The 19,213-nt window shown below is 44.6% G+C and overlaps 1 protein-coding gene across 3 annotated transcripts in view; it reads left to right on the top strand.

Moving 5' to 3' along the window:
* Positions 1 to 19,213, top strand: part of PFKP (phosphofructokinase, platelet) — a 93,910-nt gene that overhangs the window by 10,273 nt on the left and 64,424 nt on the right. For all 3 annotated transcript variants that reach the window (XM_075922711.1, XM_075922709.1, XM_075922710.1), the window contains exons 2-3: positions 72 to 145; positions 18,359 to 18,436. In XM_075922711.1, coding sequence (XP_075778826.1) covers positions 72 to 145; positions 18,359 to 18,436 — 152 coding nt within the window. The remainder of the gene's footprint in view (positions 1 to 71; positions 146 to 18,358; positions 18,437 to 19,213) is intronic.

Genomic DNA, 19,213 nt, shown 5'->3' with positions numbered 1-19,213 from the left:
CAAGTTAATATTAGAAAATGTAGGTAACCTTGCATAATTTCATAATATGTGAATTCACTTTATCTTTCTAGGTATGAATGCTGCAGTACGTGCAGTAGTGCGTATGGGAATCTACGTGGAAGCTAAAGTATATTTTATTTATGAGGTTAGTTTTCCTATTGTATTCATTCTGTATTTGATTTTTGAATGTGTTTGCCCCTTATTTGTGTGGAAAATTTCCATGGACTTTAATGTTGTAAGACTCTAAATGTTACATGTAATGTTCTTTGTCATCACACCAAAAGCCTTTTTTACCCATGAAAGGCTATTTATCTAGTAATGGCCAAAGGATGATTTTCTTATTAAAATGGAAGTTTGATTTTTGGTTCCAGACCTTTTTTTTCATACAGCAAGGGGTTGGGAATACAGGCAGTCCCCGGGTTACGTACAAGATAGGGACTGTAGGTTTGTTCTTAAGTTGAATTTGTATGTAAGTTGGAACTGGTACATATTGTAGGGGAAACTCTAGCCAAACATTTCTCCAGAGCTCAGTTTTATTCTCCCACACCTCACTTCCCTCAGTCCTTTATTCTCAAGCTAAGGTGTCTGCTGAGAAAAGCCGCTCCGCGTCTCCCTGGTCTGCTGGGGTGGGGCGCTAGCTTCGCGTCTCCCTGGTCTGCTGGGGGGAAGCAGCTAGTGTGGGGTTGCCTCACCCTGTTTGTAAGTAGGGATCCGATGTAAGTCGGATCCATGTAACCCGGGGACTGCCTGTACTGAGAAGACTTAGCTGTGGTGGTTGACGTGATCAGGTCTTGCATTACACAACAATGATTTGTCTGTCTATACCTGAATACCTTCTGTAAGGTATTTATCTAGCCGTCCCTCCCTCATCTTACTATAGTATCTGAGCTCCCTTCAGCCTATGATTTATTTATTTTCACAATATTCCTGTGAGGTAGGAAAACAGTATTATTCCCAGTTTACAGATGGGAAAGCGAGATGCAGAGAGATTACATGACAAGAGTAGTCTGCAGCTACTGCTATAGCTAGTGGACAGTCTCTCATTCTGTAAGTTAAGGGGAGGAGTTGACAGGCTACAAAATTAAGTCCGATCCACTTCTTTCCAAACATCAGAAATATTGTGTCTATGATTAATGTATGGCATATGGAAATTTGAAAGACATATATTTGTACATCTAAAAGAGATGCAATGTTATGGAAAAACTATCAGTACTGTACTTTGATTTAATAGATACATTTTTCCTTTGAAGTATGTGAATATTGGTATACAGTACATATTTTAAACAAATGACCCGTTTGTATTATATGTTGGAATTACATCTCTTCTCCTTCAGAAGCTTTTAGTTATTAAAGTAAAGCAATCATGGGATAACATGAATGTCCCTCTCATGGATCAGTGATTGCTTAAAAGACATAAAACAAATGGTAGGAATAATTGGTCAGTTTCAGAATGGAGGGAGATAAATAATTGTATATCTTAGGGATCTGTACTTGGAGCCGTGTTGTTTAACATATTCATAAATGATCTGGAAAAAGGGGTAATCACTGAGGTAGAAAAATTTGCAAATATTCAAAATTATTCAAGATCGTTATACTCAAAGTCAATTACAAAGAGTTACAGACTCACAAAACTGAGTGATTGGGCAATAAAATGGAAGATAAAATTCAGTGTTGATGAATGCAAAGTAATGCACATTGGAAAACATACGCCCAACTATCCATAGAAAATGATGGGGGCTGTAAATTAGCTGTTACCACTCAAGAAAGAGATCTAGGAGTCATTGTGGATAGTTCTCAGAAAACATCCATGGAATGTGCTACAGCAATTAAAAAAAGCTAATAGAATATAAGAAACTATTAGAAAAGGGATAGATGAGTGGTTTTCAACTTTGGAGGTGTAGACCCCTTAGGAAATCTGTTGTCTGTATACATAGTTGTATTCTCTTCAGTCTGTTTTCTACTGAATCCTTAGACATAGTCCATGAACCCCTGGGGAAGTCCACAGAACAAAGGTTGAAAACCACTGGGATAGATTAAAAAACCAACTATCATAATTTTATATAAATTCATGGCTTGAATGCAGTTCTGGTCACCTCATTTCAAAAACGTATGAATTGGAAAAGATGGACAACAAAATGCATATGAGTATGGGTGAGCTTCCATATGAGGAGATATTAAAAAGACCAGAATTCATTGGCAAAGGGTATTACAAATGCCAAGCTTACAACAGGATTAAAAAACTAACTAGATAAGTTCATCACAAAGATGAGGTCCATCAGTGGCTGTTAGTCAAGATGATCGGGGATGTCACCCTGTGCACCTGCTTTTCCTAGCCTCTGATTTCCAGAAACTGGGAGCGTGTGGCAGGGGATGGATCGCTTGACAATTGCCTGTTCCAGGGGGACCACAAGCAGATTTCAGGGAGTCCAACAATTAGGCTAAAACTAGGCCAAAATGTGGGATGCAATTCTGATAATTAAAGGTCATTTTAATGTCATATAAACCAAACCTAATCATAGAAGTGCTAGAAAACACAGCGTTTGCTAGTTTGTCACACTGTTTGTATTTTTAAACTCGATTATTTTTTGTTTGTGTTTGTTTTTTAACTTCAACTGTTCTTAATGCTAGACATGTTAATCTGTAAAAGTTACTTGGTGTAAAAACACATTTGCTGAAGTTTGTATGGTGACATAACCACCAGGTAGTATGTGCTTCAAAATAGTATGTATAAATTGTTTATTCAATAGTTTGTGGCAGTTTTAAAATGGATATTTTAGGCTAAGAAGAAAAATACCGATGGCTATTTGAAAAACAACCATCAAGCAAATTTTGTTCTATTCGACATTTTAAAGTTTTGTTTCAAAATGCCAAAATTAATTCAGCTAAGTTATGAAATGTGATGAAGGCCATCCTGAGGCTAAATGTGGTAAAAGCTTTCCACAATTTTAGCTTGTGAGAGAGACATCCAAAATAACTTTTTACCCTGCTCTCCTCCTCCCCTCCCTCAAAATCTCTCTCTTGTCAGACAGTCTACAAATTAGCTGTGAATTGGAAGAGAATTCGAGGAATTGGCAAGCTGAGCACACCAAGTATTCAGGAGCTGGTTGTTGTGGCAGCACAACACAAAAGATTTCTGGAGCATAGTGCCCTGCTTATTTGCATACCAGTACTTGTTTTGTCCTGGGAAAATATTAATTCTACCCTGCACTCCCTGACTCCCCCATGCTTCGAAATTAATATGTCTGCAATCTGCATGGTTTGCTACCCCTATTGTATGACTTAGTCGATGACTGGCAGTGAAATCCTACTGGATTGGGTCTTGCATCATGATGATGGGGGAGGTGAGTGTGGATAGTTGTGGGGTTTGAAGCCTTAGGGACAAATCCTTGGGTGCAGTTAAAATATACTGAATGTAAGTCAAAGAGTAGTGTGCAAAGATGGCTTAAAGCGCCTGTGTTACTGCCCTGCTGCCTCGGTGCATGGACTCTGCCCTGTGGTAGGGTAGTATGAAGTGTTCTCTTACTCATGCCAGGCTGCAGTGGTCATAAGGCAGTGGTCTCCAACCTTTTTACACCCACATCACTTTTTAAATGTCAAGGTAAGCCAAGATCTACTCCATCTCTTCCCCAGGATCCTACCCCTTCCTTGAGGCCCTCCCTCTCCATTCCCCTCCTCTCCATCACTTGCTGTCCCCAGCCTTTACTCACTCTCACTGGGTTGAGACAGGAGGTGCAGGCTCTGAGGTGGGAATGAGGGATTTGGGTGTGGGAAGGGGTGAGAGGTACAAGCTCTGGGAGGGAATTTGGATACAGGAGAAGGTGGAGAAGGATATGCTGGCTCAGGGAGGGGGCTCCAAACTGAGGAGTGTTGGGGTCAGGTGGAGGGTTAGGGAGCTGAGCAAGTTGCAGACTTGTGGATATTGATGTGTAGAAGTTTAGGTTGGGCTGTATGAGGGGCTAAGGGCACAGGTTCGCAGTGTGTTGGTGGTGCAGGCGTGTTGTGGCACAACACTGGAGATGTGGGTGGTGCAGGAGTTTGAGGATGTGGGGGGCTCAGGGCAGGGTTCAGATGTATGATGGGCTCAGGGTTGGGGTGTGTGTGATGTTCAGGGGTGTTATGGTGCTGTGGACAAATGGGGGCTTGACCCCAATTGGGGGCTTGTTGGCCAGGCTTCATTTTTAAATAAAATATTATGTTGAACACAAAATGTTTCAACATTGTCTGTCTTTATTGGAGGGGCGAGGGGTGGGGAACCTTTTTTGGGTCAAGGGGCCAGTGACACACAGAAAAATCAGTTGGGGACCACACAAGTGAGATGCAAAAAACCAACCCCTCCAGAACCCCAAAGGCCTCATTGATGTGGCCCCAACTGAGATACCTCACTCCTCTGGCACTCCAGCCCCATGGAGAGATAGGTAGGACTTGGGGATTGTAGTGGATGAGAAGCTGGATATGAGTTAACAGTGTGCTTTTATAGCCAAGAAGGCTAATGGCATATTAGGTTGCATTAGGAGGAGCATTGCCAGCAGATTTAGAGAAGTGATTATTCCCCTTTATTCGGCTGTGATGAGGCCATATCTGTAGTATTGTGTCCAATTCTGGGCCGCCCGCTATAGAAAGGATGTGGATATTGGAGAGGGTCCAGAAAAGGGCAACCAAAATGATTAGGGGGCTGGAACACATGACCTATGAGGAGAGGCTGAGGGATTTGGTTTTATTTAATCTGCAGAAGAGAAGAGTGAGGGAGAATGTGATAGCAGCCTTCAATTTCCTGAAGGGAGGTGCCAAAGAGTATGGAGAGAGGCTGTTCTCAGTAGTGATGGATGGCAGAACAAAGAACAGTGGCCTCAAGTTACAGTAGGAGAGGTCTAGGTTGGACATTAGGAAAAACTGTATTACTAGGCGGGTGGTGAAGCACTGGAATGGGTTACCTAGGGAGGTGGTGGAATCTCCATCTCTAGAGGTTTTTAAGTCCTAGCTTGACAAAGCCCTGGCTGGGGTGATTTAATTGCAGTTGGTCCTGCCTTGGGCAGGGGGCTGGACTTGGTGACCTCCTGAGGTCTCTTCCAGCTCTATGATTGTATGACTGAGGTTCAAGGCCTCAGGCCAGATTAACTCTTTTGGCGTTACGGGGTTAATGGATTTTGTGGACCTCCCTAGGGCCTGGGGTAGGAAGGATGCAGTGTATGGACAGAGCTGCCAGTGAGTAGGATAGGGATGGGGGTGCAGAATCTGGGTGGAAAGTAGGGTACAGGAGCAAGCTGGGGGTAGGTGTCTGGCCAGGAGAGAGGGGCCAGGAACAGGGTGCTGGTGGGTGTCTGGCTAGGGGATAAGAGGGAAGAGCGGGGTGTCTGGCCAGGGGCAGCTCAGCCGGTACTGGGGCTCTCCAGAGACAAGTATCTCTCGGGAAGGATCTGCAGGCAGTGCTGGAAGAAGTGCACATGCAGTTTAGTTACTTTAAGAAAACCAGCTGCTCCGGATCCTTATTAAAGCTCTCCCTGACCCTGCCTCCCTAGTGCACAGGGGAAGGAAAGCAAGACGAGAGCTGTGGAGAGGGGAGGAGCAGTGTGCCCTTCCTGAGAAGCTGGATCTGACATGGAGCTGCAGGACTTCTCCCCCGCCCCCGTCCTCAGCTGCCATAGGAAGCCGGCTTTGGCTCCAGTTTTGCGAGAGGTGGGAGGCTATAGTGCCAGCGCAGGCTCCTCTGTGTGGGAGAGGGGGAGCAAGAGGTAGCTGGGAACACCGTGTCGAGATCGACTAGCAGTGCCTCCGCGATCAACCAGTCGATTGCGATCGACTGGTTGCTGACCACTGTAATAAGGGTTCCAAAATGCAGCTGAGGATTAGTGTGACATATGGATGTTGAGCAGCATGCTCTTTTCCCTGTTGCAGGGACTATAGCAATGAGGGCATGGCATGTAGCACCTTCAACATCATGTCTGTGCCACTGAAAGATCATCCTCACACTGAGGAATAGGGTGAATTTTTTACTTCCAACTTTATTTGCCCCAAATTAATAAGATAAATGTGCAGTTCAAGCCATCTCAGTCTTGGTTGCTCCTGTGGTTCCTAACTCAGAGTTGCTCACGGTCATTCAGTTTCCTTGCCTTTCCAATGCTAACCTGTTCTTAAATTTAGAAGAAATGTAGAAGTACTTTCTTGGTATGATGTTCCAGGGTGCAATCTAGAGCAGTGAAGGTTTATGTCACTCTTGCCCTGCAGCTTGCCAGGCTTACAATGCTTTGCTATTGTAGCTCCCAACCTTGGACTTCTCTCAAACAGTCTGCATGTTAAACTCTGAATGTCTGTGTATAGTCACAGCCTTAGTCTATCAACTCTAGCACCAACAGCTCGTCAGCAAACTCCAGCTATATTCTGGCTTCTTGGGGTCCACTTGTAGGGGACCTCAGCACATGCCCAGTCCCAAATACCCACCAAATGTGTATTCTGCACTGTCCAGCCTTCTTTTGGACAGTCAAGGCACATTTGGTCTATTGTCTAAGGGGATCAGCATATACAACAGTTTGCTATCTTAAATGGTGTTATCACACAGTTTAGTTTAATAAATGCTGGATTCATTTTGATTAAAAAATAAAACGTGTATTTAACTACAAGGAGAAAAGTTTTAAGCTAGTACAGGTATAAGGCATAAAAGCCAGAAATTGTTACAAAAGGAATAAAGATAAAATGTTTCCTGAACTGAACAAGGGTTGGTCAAGGTGAAGTTCTTGCCATATGCCTCCAGCAACAGGGATGACCAGATTTCAGGTCAGGATTTCTCCCCAAAGTCAAGTGGACAGATTTGCTTTCTTTTCTGAAAGAGTGAGAGATGGATAGGAAGAGATAACTTGGGATGTTTTTTGTCTCTTGCTTTTATAGTTCAGTTCCCCTTTGAAATGCATTTTCCTGAGGCCAACTTTTAGTTAAAGTTCATTCAAACAGTAAAGGAGGGAGTGAACAATTTTGCATGTTGTTTCTTCTTACTTGTTTGCTGATATGCAGATTTTTCTTGTCTCCTGTCTTCCCCCTATTGTGTCCTAGGACACTCTTTACAACTTATATGTAAATCGAGGTAAAAGCTCATTTCTTTGTTTAAGACCTGCTTGACCAGTCCTTCCTCATCTGTGCTATGTAGCTACCTGGCTTTGAACATGTGCTACTATTCATCATCAACTTCACACCCCACTATAGAAACACTAAGAGTACATCTACACTGCATGGCTACCCCCTGTCTACACAAACCACCTGTTACTTTGAAATATTTTTCGAAATAATGGGTGTGCTATTTCGGCATCCCGATAACCCTCGTTCCATAAAGGTTAAGGGATGTCTTGGAATAGCACGATATTTTGAAATTTGACACTGTGTAAACGTGCCGAATTTAAAACTAAGCTATTTGGAAATAGATTTGATAAGATACGCAATTTGCATAGCATAAATTGCGTATCTTACGTTGACTTTAGGGTGCTGTGTAGACACATTCAATCTCAGGAATCTGTCCCTGCAACAAACCCCACTGCCAACTCAGTCTACACATGTATCTCTAGTGACACCATCACAGGACCGACCTACATCAGCATATACTATCAAAAACTTGTTTACGTGGACATCTACTAATGGAATATATGTCATAATGTGCCAGCAATAACCCTTGGCCATGAACATTGGACAAACTGGATTGTCTCTACACACAAGAATAAATGGACCCAAATCAGACATCAAGAATGGTAATGTACATAAATCAATGGGAGAGCACTTTAACTTCCCTTAACACAGTTACTGACTTTCAAGTTGCCATTTCAGGGGCGGGGGAGGAGGGGGCCGGGGAAACCCTTCAGAAACAGATTGCAAAAACTACTGAGCTGGAATTCATATGAAAATTTGACATCATAAAAAGAGGTTTAAATAGAAACATGGAATGGTTCTCTCACTATAATAGATAACTTCCCCTTCACATACTCTTACCTTTGTTAGAGGTGAGACACATCCCACATTGATTTAATTAGCACTGATGTCACACTCCCATCTCTGTATCTCTTCCCTTTTTCTTATATTTTCTCTTCAGGCATCTGAAGAAGTGATTTTTACCTTATGAAATCTTATGGCCTTATATATTAGTTAATCTTTAAAGTGCCATGGGACTCCTTGTTACTATTCTCTCTTCCCTCCCCCCATCCCCTATTTATTTAGAAACTGGACCTTTAATAACTCCATTCATCTGAAGAAGTGGGTTGTGCCCACAAAAGCTTATTATGCCATCTACATGTTTTGTCAGTCTTTAAGGTGCTGCAAGTCTATTAGTTGTTTAAGTTTTTCCAGTTAGACTAACCCAGCTACCCCTCTGACACTTTTAGATTAATACATGCAGTCATCTTTTTTTCTCATGGGTACATACAAATGTCTTATATGTATGCTGTTTGTAGTAGGGATGTGAATGGTTAATAGATGGGGACTCTCAGAACTACTGTCTGGCTCCTGAAAACAACACCGTACCCAGGATTCTGCAGTTCTGTCAGCCACACCGTCCACACTCCTATAGGGCTACGTCTAGACTGCAAGCCTCTTTCGAAAGGCTTTTTCGAAAGAATCTTTCTAAAAAGCCACTTTCGAAAAAGAGCGTCTAGACTGCAACCAGTACTTTCGAAAAAGCAAGCCGCTTTTTCGAAAGAGAGCACCCAGGCAGTCTGGATGCTCTCTTTCGAAAATGCCCTGTTGCATTCAAGAACGCCTTTTTTCGAAAGAGCACTTTCGAAAAAAGGCGTTCTTCCTCGTGAAATTAGGTTTACCGCCGTCGAAAGAAAAGCCATGTTCTTTCGATTTAATTTCGAAAGAAAGTGGCTGTAGTCTAGACGCAAGTGAAGTTTTTTCGAAAAAAGGCTACTTTTTTCGAAAAAACCCTTGAGTCTGGACACAGCCCTGCAGCTCCAGAGGGGAACTAACTGGGTGTGGGCCAGCAGCCTTTTTTATACTAGCTTGCTGGGCCCTGATTGGCTGCATTTCATGCTGCTGCTCTGGGGAGCTTGGAGGACTTCTCTACTACCCTTTTTCTGGAGTGGTGTGTAATAGGGCCACAGAGCATCCAGCAGGAGGCTTCAGGGCCTAGTCCATCCTATCACAAAGCCCTATGTGACTATTAGAAGTACAGTACTTTGTGCTTCTTGATAACCAAAAGGAAAATGGACTGCAGAGAATAAGGAAAATTATCAGCTATAATAGAATAATGAATAAAAGCACAAATTATGATCCCCAAAAGCCAGGATATTTGAAAACTAATACATAGTTGATTTTAGTCTTGGAAACTATATTCTAAGTTTGCAGTGAAGCAATATGAGAGAATTCAGGATTCAAGGAGCTGAGAATACTCCCATAACAATTGTATGGGCCAATTATATTACCCTTAAGGGATTGACTAGGCATGAAAATTAATCCAGAATAAAATAGGATGTGAATTTAAAGCAGATTAAGTATTCCTGATTAACTCCCAGTGTAAACACCTGAATTCTGGAATAACACTGCTTTATTCTGAAGTAGTGTGTTGTACTTCCAGAATAAGGCAATAATGTGGAATAAGGCAATTTTATTGCAGGATCAGAGGCCAGAGCTACACTAAAGAGGAAAGTTGACTTAAGATATTCAACTCCAGCTGTGTTAATTATGTAGCTGGAATTGAGCTATCTTAAATTGCATTTTTGCGCTGCCCACACAGTGAGAAGTCGACGGGAGCAAATTCTTCCATTGCCTTCCCTTACTCCTTGTGAGGAGCAGGATTGCTGACAGGAGTGACCTCTTAGTTTGAATGAGTGGATCTTCACTAGATCCGCTAAATCGAACCCCGGAAGATCAACTGTGGCAGCCAGAGTGTCCATTCTTGGAGTTATTCTGGTATATCCCTTACTAGTAAATTGGTTTGCAGCAAACCCATTGCTAATGAAGTAATGTTCTGCTCAGTATGGTACCCACTGCATAGTTTTTTAACAGGGAGTCACCCTCCTGGATTGACACCAGATGGGCATTCTGTTTTTATGGAGTTTATAAAGATGTGAAAGCTCTAGCTCTGGCAGTTAGAAATATATTTAATATACAATATTTTAAAATACCGTATTATTTCAGGAAGACAGATTAATATTTCACCTCTGAACTCCAGGAATTATATTTGATATAATCACTAATTGGAGGTGGAGGAGAATTAATGGTTCTCATTTTGGACTCAATTCTGTGAAGTACTGAGTACACAATGAGAGGTGCTAGGGTTTTAAAAACCCTAACAAGCTCTTTTAAATCTATGACAGCACCTTACCAGATTAAAAATGTAGTCACTAGTGGATGTTTGCCTATCTCTAAACCACAGAATTCTTGATTGTCAGTCTACTTCTGAGAGGTTAGAAGTGGAAACACGGGGGCTTACTTTGGCAGAACTCTATGGGAAAACTTCCACAGTTGCTCCTAGGCTGTTTTGTATACTCAGTATTCACTGAAATTGGTTCCTTTTTTTTCTTGAACAATAGCATTCAGCAAGTGAACACAGTAAATAAATACATAAAAATAATTAAAATGAATTTAAGAAAAGCCAGCCATAATAGTCATTCAGCTGGAGTGTTCTTTTCCAAGTTCTTGTTCCTGCCAGCTGTGTGTCAGATGCACCTTTTTTGTTGGGACAGAGGCTCTGTTTTGATGGTCCATCTTGAGGCTGATGAAGCCCCATAGTTTTAGATGTCTCTGAGATAGAATCCAACAGACCACTGTATCCTGTATTGTAGGAATCTGGTGTCTATACTAGGGGGCTACGTCTAGACTGGCATGATTTTCCGCAAATGCTTTTAATGGAAAAGTTTTTCCGTTAAAAGCATTTGCGGAAAAGAGCGTCCAAATTGGCACGGATGCTTTTCTGCAAAAGCACTTTTTGCAGAAAAGCGTCCGTGCCAATCTAGATGTGGTTTTGCACAAAAAAGCCCTGATCGCCATTTTCGCCATCGGGGCTTTTTTGTGCAAAACAGTTTTTAGCTGTCTACACTGGCCCTCTTGCGCAGATACATTTGTGCAAGAGGGCTTTTTCCCCGAACAGGAGCAGCATAGCATTTCCGCAAGAACACTGACAATCTTACGTGAGATCGTCAGTGTTCTTGTGCAAATTCAAGCGGCCAGTGTAGACAGCTGGCAAGTTTTTCCGCAAAAGCGGCTGTTCAGCCGGGATGTAAGAGTGTAACCAGATAAGAGATCAGCTGATGCTTGTTGTTTACCAGCACCGGTTACATTCTTCATAGGGCTGCTGGGCGTACCAACAGCTGAGGCAGACCTGGCAGCCCCACAGGACAGGGAGCCTGTGGTGCCACAGGAGCTGCAGCAGCCACAGTGGCCATGCAAGACGGGGTGCTGCAGTAGCCATGTCGGCTGTGGGACCTCAGCAGCCCCATGGGGCTGATAACCATGATGTTCCTGGCAGCCGTGGTTAACCGTGTAACCGACAGAAATTCGACTGGCTACACATTTAGTAATTTAAAAAAAAAGTGTTACATCCCTAGTTCACACTTCTGTATATGATAACTCCCTATGGCCCACTTCTTCACCTTTTTCCTTGCTGTCGCTTCTGTTGTTTGTTTGTACTGTAGGAGTAACTAGGAGCACAACCGTTATGACCATAGGAGGGCTTGGTTGGCTGCCCTGGGCCATGTTCTTTTGGGGGCCCTAAAGTGGCCACCCCAACATTCTATTATTTAGGATAACTTTTGTTGTAGGGTCCATGGTGGCCTGGTGAATTATCTGGCTGCGGGCCTACGGTGGAGCAGCAGCAGGGTTTGGGCCACCTGCATTCACCACAGCAGTGGGAGCCATGGAAAGTGGAGCAGCCTGGCAGCCAGCTCTGTTTTGCCAACATTGCCCTGGCTCCTGCTTCCCTGGCTTGGAGATGGCATCAGAGTATAGCAGGCTGCTGGGTGTTTCCACTTCCTTCAGCTCTTGAAGCTGTGGTAAATGAGGGGACCCTGACCCCTGCTGCCTCCCCACACCAACCTCCTTCCTAGGCAATCATCTGGGTTACGTCTCTCTGGGAAGGGGTGCAGTGGAGATGCAAAAAGAGGTGGGGTGAGCAGGAGCTGGACTGAGGGGAAGGAGTGGAGCAGGGACAGGGTGTGGGGTTGGGGTTGGGGTTGCCCAGGGCCCCACACCTCTCTGGGAACAGCCCTACCTGGGAACAGCCCTATAGTCCTAGACATTGAAGTGCCAGTATTGGGGAGGATTCTGTCCGTCAGGTATATCAGTACTCAAGAGGTTCAGCTTTCCACTTCCTGCTTGTGGGAAGGGTTACAGCTGCTAGGTGGCTTGTACAGCTGCAGCACTGAGGAGATGAGATGTGCAGAGAGCCAGCATGGTGTCCCAGGTGTGAAGATTGCCCCTCCTGCGGAACTCCACCTGCTTCCTCTGCTGGGCAGATCCCCTGCTGACCCTGGTCCTTCAGATTCCCCAGACTGATAGGTGCAATCTTGCCAGTCCTATACAGAAGGATCATTAATTCTTTGCTACGTAGCATGATTATTCTGCACGTACAGCCTAAAGCCACTTTGCCCAATTTTGTTAAATATCCCGGGCTTCATTTGCATGTTCCTGGGCGCTGCCATTTTTAAATGCCCTGTAGTTCGAACTCCCTGCCCGTGGCTACATGCGGCACGGACTAGTTCGAATTACTACATTAGCCACCCTAGTTCGAACTAGGGTGGCTAGCATAGCCATACCCTGATAGAGGCAGCAAGGAGGGGAGGGGGGATCGACTAGTTGACTGACCATCAGGTAAGCATTTGCTTATCGGATAGTCAACTAGTCCTTAACATCCTTACTCAGATATACTAGTTTGCATTTTTATAGAATAATAGGACTGGAAGGGACCTCAAGAGGTCATCGAGTCCAGCCCCCCGCCCTCAAGGCAGGACCAAGCTCCATCTACACCATCCCTGACAGATGTCTATCTAACCTGTTCTTAAATATCTCCAGAGAGGGAGATTCCACCACCTCCCTTGGCAATTTATTCCAATATTTGACCACCCTGACAGTTAGGAATTTTTTCCTAATGTCCAATCTAAACCTCCCCTGCTGCACTTTAAGCCCATTACTCCTTGTCCTGTCCTCAGAAACCAAGAGGAACAAATTTTCTCCTTCCTCCTTGTGACACCCTTTTAGATATTTGAAAACCGCTATCATGTCCCCCCTTAATCTTCTTTATTCCAAACTAAACAAGCCCAGTTCATGAAGCCTGGCTTCATAGGTCATGTTCTCTAGACCTTTAATCATTCTTGTCGCTCTTCTCTGTACCCTTTCCAATTTCTCCACATCTTTCTTGAAATGTGGCGCCCAGAACTGGACACAGTACTCCAGCTGAGGCCTAACTAGTGCAGAGTAGAGCGGCAGAATGACTTCACGAGTTTTGCTTACAACACACCTGTTGATACAACCTAGAGTCATATTTGCTTTTTTTGCAACAGCATCACACTGTTGACTCATATTCAACTTGTGGTCCACTATGACCCCTAGATCCCTTTCCGCCATGCTCCTTCCTAGACAGTCGCTTCCCATCTTGTATGTATGGAACTGATTGTTCCTTCCTAAGTGGAGCACTTTGCATTTCTCTTTATTAAACCTCATCCTGTTTACCTCTGACCATTTCTCTAACTTGCTAAGGTCATTTTGAATTATGTCCCTATCCTCCAAAGAAGTCGCAACCCCACCCAGTTTGGTATCATCTGCAAACTTAATAAGCGTACTCTCTATCCCAATATCTACATCATTGATGAAGATATTGAACAGTACGGGTCCCAAAACAGACCCTTGAGGAACTCCACTTGTTATCCCTTTCCAGCAGGATTTAGAACCGTTAACAACAACTCTCTGACTACGGTTATCCAGCCAATTATGCACCCACCTTATCGTGGCCCTATCTAAGTTATATTTGCCTAGTTTATCAATAAGAATCTCGTGCGAGACTGTATCAAATGCCTTACTAAAGTCTAGGTATATGACATCCACCGCTTCTCCCCTATCCACAAGGCTCGTTATCTTATCAAAGAAAGCTATCAGATTAGTTTGGCATGACTTGTTCTTCACAAACCATGCTGGCTATTCCCTATCACTTTATTACCTTCCAAGTGTTTGCATATGATTTCCTTAATTACCTGCTCCATTATCTTCCCTGGGACAGACGTTAAACTGACCGGTCTGTAGTTTCCTGGGTTGTTCTTATTCCCCTTTTTATAGATGGGCACAATATTTGCCCTTTTCCAGTCTTCTGGAATCTCCCCTGTCTGCCATGATTTTTCAAAGATCATAGCTAAAGGCTCAGATACCTCCTCTATTAGCTCCTTGAGTATCCTGGGATGCATTTCATCAGGACCTGGTGACTTGCTGACATCTAACTTTCCTAAGTGATTTTTAACTTGTTCTTTGTGTATCCTATCTTCTAAACTTACCCTCTCTCTGCTTGTATTCACTATGTTAGGCACACCTCCAGACTTCTCGGTGAAGACCGAAACAAAGAAGTCATTGAGCATCTCCGCCATTTCCAAGTTTCCTGTTACTGCTTCTCCCTCCTCACTAAGCAGTGGGCCTACCCTATCCTGGGTCTTCCTCTTGCTTTTAATGTATTTATAAAAGGTCTTCTTGTTTCCCTTTATCCCTGTAGCTAGTTTGATCTCTTTTTGTGCCTTTGCCTTTCTAATCTTGCCCCTGAATTCCCGTGTTGCTTGCCTATATTTTTCCAGATTAAATTCCAATGTTATTTTGTTCCTCTCACCATCTGTGGCAAAACTTTCCCCATACATTACAATTGGCAAATGCAAGTATCCTGTGCTTAATAATTATATAGTGAATTAATAAAACTAGATTAATGCTGAGCCCCATAGTTTCCCACTCGACATCTTTCCTTTTCTCATCTTGACATGTTGTCTTTTACCAGTACACAATGATTTTCCAAGCCAATTTGAATTTATGTTTTGGGGCTGTGTTTTAAATGGTTTACCAAAATCCAGTACATTGCCTCTGCTACATTTCCTTCACCATTAATTGTGTCAAAAAGGGCAATTAAGTGTGTCTGACCCCATTTGTTATTTGTAATCCAATTTTATTTGTTGTTTATGATCCTGTTTTGCTCTGAGATGTTTAGAGATTTTTCTCATTACTTTAAAATGTATTTAAATTAATGCTTCCCGAACAGTACATGTCAGGATCACTTTTCTTTCCTTTGTGGACATTGTAAACACACTCGCTATTCCCTTAGGCTGTATCTAGACTACAAAGTTCTATTGGAAAAAGATATGCAATTTGTGTATCTTTTTCTGCTTTTCTTCTGAAAGAGGCTTTTCTGACAATTGGCCCGTATACACTGGGCCAAATGTCGGAAAAAAGACTCTTTTGGAACATTCCTTCTTCCTCGTAGAATGAGGTTTACAGGGATGCCGAAAAAGCACGTCTGGTTTTCTGAAACTCTGCATTCTAGACATACCCTTAGTCTGTCCCCAGTTCTTCAAAAATTATAGAATGTGTAATTGTTAATGCTCAGCAAATATATTGCTATTCCCTTTAATTGGCTATCTGTATTGTACTTTAACGGTATAATTTTGCATTTTGAAGCTAGGGATTTGAAGCAGATGGCCTTCATTCATATCCCATAGTGGCATTTTTTTGAAATCACTTTCCGGTTCTTCAGAATCTCAGCTTTCATTTTTATAAGTGCATCTCTAGCTGTTATGATTGTGAAGAAATCTTTAAAAACTGTGAACACATAGAATGTAACTGATGCAGAGATGAGTCTGCGAAGAGGCTGGAACACTAGCTCTTAGAGGCATGTGGGGGTTAATTCAGCAGTCTGATAATGATTATGTAATTGTCGGTATTGTTAACTTTTTTGTCCCTTATGTAAAAATGAGGGAGCATGTCACAGAGTTGCTAGGCCCATCCTCCTCTTGAGGTGGGTCACGTGCCCACGGTCTTGACCACCCAGACAACCTGGCTGGGCTGCCTCAGTCAGTAACAAAGCCTTGCTCTTCCAAAGCCCTATGGCCTAACTGCCAGAGTCATTGACAACACCCTTATCCTGCAGGGCAGTGTTGCCTAGCAGCCAGAGTCAATAGCAACACCCTCTTCCTGCAGTGAAGTGAGGCCTCGCAGCCAAAGTCAATAGCAGCACCCGCCACTCCCAAGGAAGTATTGCCTGGTGGCCAGAGTCAGTGACATGGGGTGCAGATTCCCCAACTTGGAGAGGTAGTGGTGATGGGGTAGGAGGACCCAGCCCTGCCATCTCCAGTGGGTCCCAATCTAGAGGTGGCATGACAGTGCGGGGTGGGGTGGGGTTGGCCACCACCAGTTCATCGGGGATCCCCTCCCAAAACACACTGAACTCTTTTTGGTAAAGCTATCGTTCTGCTCAAAATTCCCCTGGGTTACTTCCTGTCTGACTCTGTAGCTCTGTGCTCTCTGGATCTTCTCTCCCAGTAATGCTCCAATCTGGGGCATCTGCATCGACTTTCTTCTGGCTGGCATTGACATCTTGGTGTACTGGCAGTTCCTTCTTAGGAGCTGCTACAGTTTTTCCTTCTCCATTGGCAGTCAGCAGTGTTCCCTCTAATCTATGCGCAGATGTTTCCCATCCATGTGCAGAATACATTTTTATGTGTGAATGCGCATCACCAGTAGAAACAAAACAGAGCTGTGGGCATGCTACTAATCAGCTGGGAAGCATTTGAATCTCTCCTGAGCAGCTGCAAAAGTGCACAGCTCAGACTAAGCTGTTCTACAGACTTTATACCTGGCCTTCAGCTGGACCATGCCCAGCAGAGCTGATGGGGCAGGGTCTCCTTGGCTAGGTGAACAGGGTTAACCCTTGCAGTCCTACTGTGGTGTTGGTATGCCACATCACAGAGGGTTACACTAGGCTACGTCTACACTGGCCACTTCTTCGGAATAGCCATGCTAATTTAGAACTTTGGAATAGGGAAATGCGCGGGGGATTTAAATAAACATGGCCGCCGCTTTTTTTCCGGTTTGGGGAAAAGCCGGAAAAGAGTGTCCAGACTGGCGCGATCCTCCGGAATAAAGCCCTATTCCGGAGGATCTCTTATTCCTACTTTCAAACTACTTTGAAACCATCCTGTTAGTCTTTAAAGTGCTACATTGTCCTGCATTTTGCTTCAACTACCCCAGACTAACACGGCTACATTTCTATCACTATTCCGGAATAGGGCTTTATTCCGGAGGATCGCGCCAGTCTGGACGGTCTTTTCTGGCTTTTCCCCAAGCCGGAAAAAAAGCGGCGGCCATGTTTATTTAAATCCCGCGGGGGATATTTAAATCCCCTGCGCATTTCCCTATTCCAAAGTTCTAAATTAGCATGGCTATTCTGAAGAAGGGGCCAGTGTAGACGTAGCCCTACAGTTTACTGAGAGCAGTGACTGATGTCAGTGCCACAAGCTGTGGGTTTGGAGAGATACCACCACTTACCTCCAAATCAAGAAGAAGAGAATCCTCATGAGCCCACAGGGTCTATAGGTGCATTCAGGTATCTCAAAAGGGAGCTTAAGAAGACCAGTGGAGCCAAGTGGCACCTATATGTTGTGAACATCAACACAGTGTACTGTGAATGGTGTATCATTTTGGTGGTTCATGCCAGTGGGGCTGAAGTGGAGCTTAGAAGAGTACTACTGTTTAAAATTGAGTACAGAGCCAACCATAGGATGGCTCAGGGCGGCTGCCCCAGGCCCTATGCTTTTTGGGAACCCACAGTGGCTGCTCTGCTTCAATTGTCCTATGGAGGGAGGGACTTGGGGCATTATGGAGGCCTGGTGCAGGAGTCACTCCCTCCCCCCCGACACTCACCGCGGCGGTGGGATCCAGAGTGGCCCAGCAGCTTGATCCATTCTGCTGTGCCACTTCCTGCAGCAGCAGGAAGTAGAGTGCCCTGACCGTAAAGTGCCCCACTTCCCGTCGCCGCAGAGAAGTGGGGCACAACGGGTTGGAAGAGGCTGTAGGGCAGAGTGAAGCCAGTTGCTGGACCGTACCAGACCCCTGTTAATCCCCCAGGCAGTACTGCTCAGGGGAGGGAGCAAGGGGGCAGAGCAGGGTCAGGGCATGGGTAGAGCCAGGGGTGGGGTATGGAGGAAGAGGTGGACTGAGGTTGGGGTCTGCAGCAGGGGGAGTTGCTCTGGGCCCTATTCCTGGGACATTGAAGGAGGGGGGATTGCCTCTGACCCTGTTCCTCTCCCCTCCTTCCTCCCCCAGGATGGCTCTGTATATGCATTTGTAATGTGCAACATGAACATCACCCAATAATAATACTATGCAGTGTGACATGTCAGGTTTCTAAAGAATGTTTCTCTTGTCTCAGGGATACCAAGGTATGGTTGATGGAGGTAACAACATTGTTGAAGTGTCATGGGAAAGTGTTTCAAGCATCTTGCAAGTGGTAAGTACTTCAAAAACCGAAAACAAATCAAAGGCCTCATTTGGAAACTGGAATTTTTAAACTTTTAAAGATTAAGGCTAAGAATTTCAAAAGTGAGGTTGACTGGTTCCATTTTTGGGCATTCAACTTCAAATACCCATTGACAAATGGGGCCTGCTTTTCAGACAATTGATGCTCAGCATCTTCCAAAAGTCAGACTTCCATAAGATGTGTCTTGTTGAGCACATAGAAACAGTCACCCCCTTTAAAAATGTAGGTTCTAGATTTTCAAAAGTGAGTGCCCAAATTAGGGATGTGATCTGGTAACCAGTTACCCAGTTAACATCACCCTTACCAAGTGATGCTTACCGGGTACCAGTTAACCAGTGCTCAGGAGCAGACCCCTTCCTATGGCCTGCCATGGATGGAGGACTGCCCCAGCACTGGGGCTCTGAGGCAGTGGCCATCACAGCCCCAGCAGTGGGATTGGGCGCTGGTGGCAGCCCACACCCCAGGGTGGGGGCTGGGAACGGGTGGCCACCACAGACCTAGCACTAAGGGGCCTGGGAGCCTGCCAGTGGCAGCCCCAGCCCTGGGGCCAGCACAGTGCCAGGAGCCCCATGAGCTGAGAGCAGGGCCGAACTAAGGGGTGGGCTAGCCGGGCAGCTGCCAGGGCGCCAACCTACAGGGGGCACGTGGCTCCTAGAGGGCTGCAGTGGCCGCCTGGGGCGAGGACCATGTTAACCCCTGCAGCACCGGCCAGCAGCGCCCTTTCCCCCGCAGCTACAGGGCCCAGGG

The sequence above is a fragment of the Pelodiscus sinensis genome, chromosome 2 (assembly GCF_049634645.1).
Source record: "Pelodiscus sinensis isolate JC-2024 chromosome 2, ASM4963464v1, whole genome shotgun sequence".
Taxonomy (NCBI): Eukaryota; Metazoa; Chordata; order Testudines; family Trionychidae; genus Pelodiscus; species Pelodiscus sinensis.
Note: the sequence above shows the minus strand (reverse complement) of the source record. Positions and strands in the feature narration are given on the sequence as shown.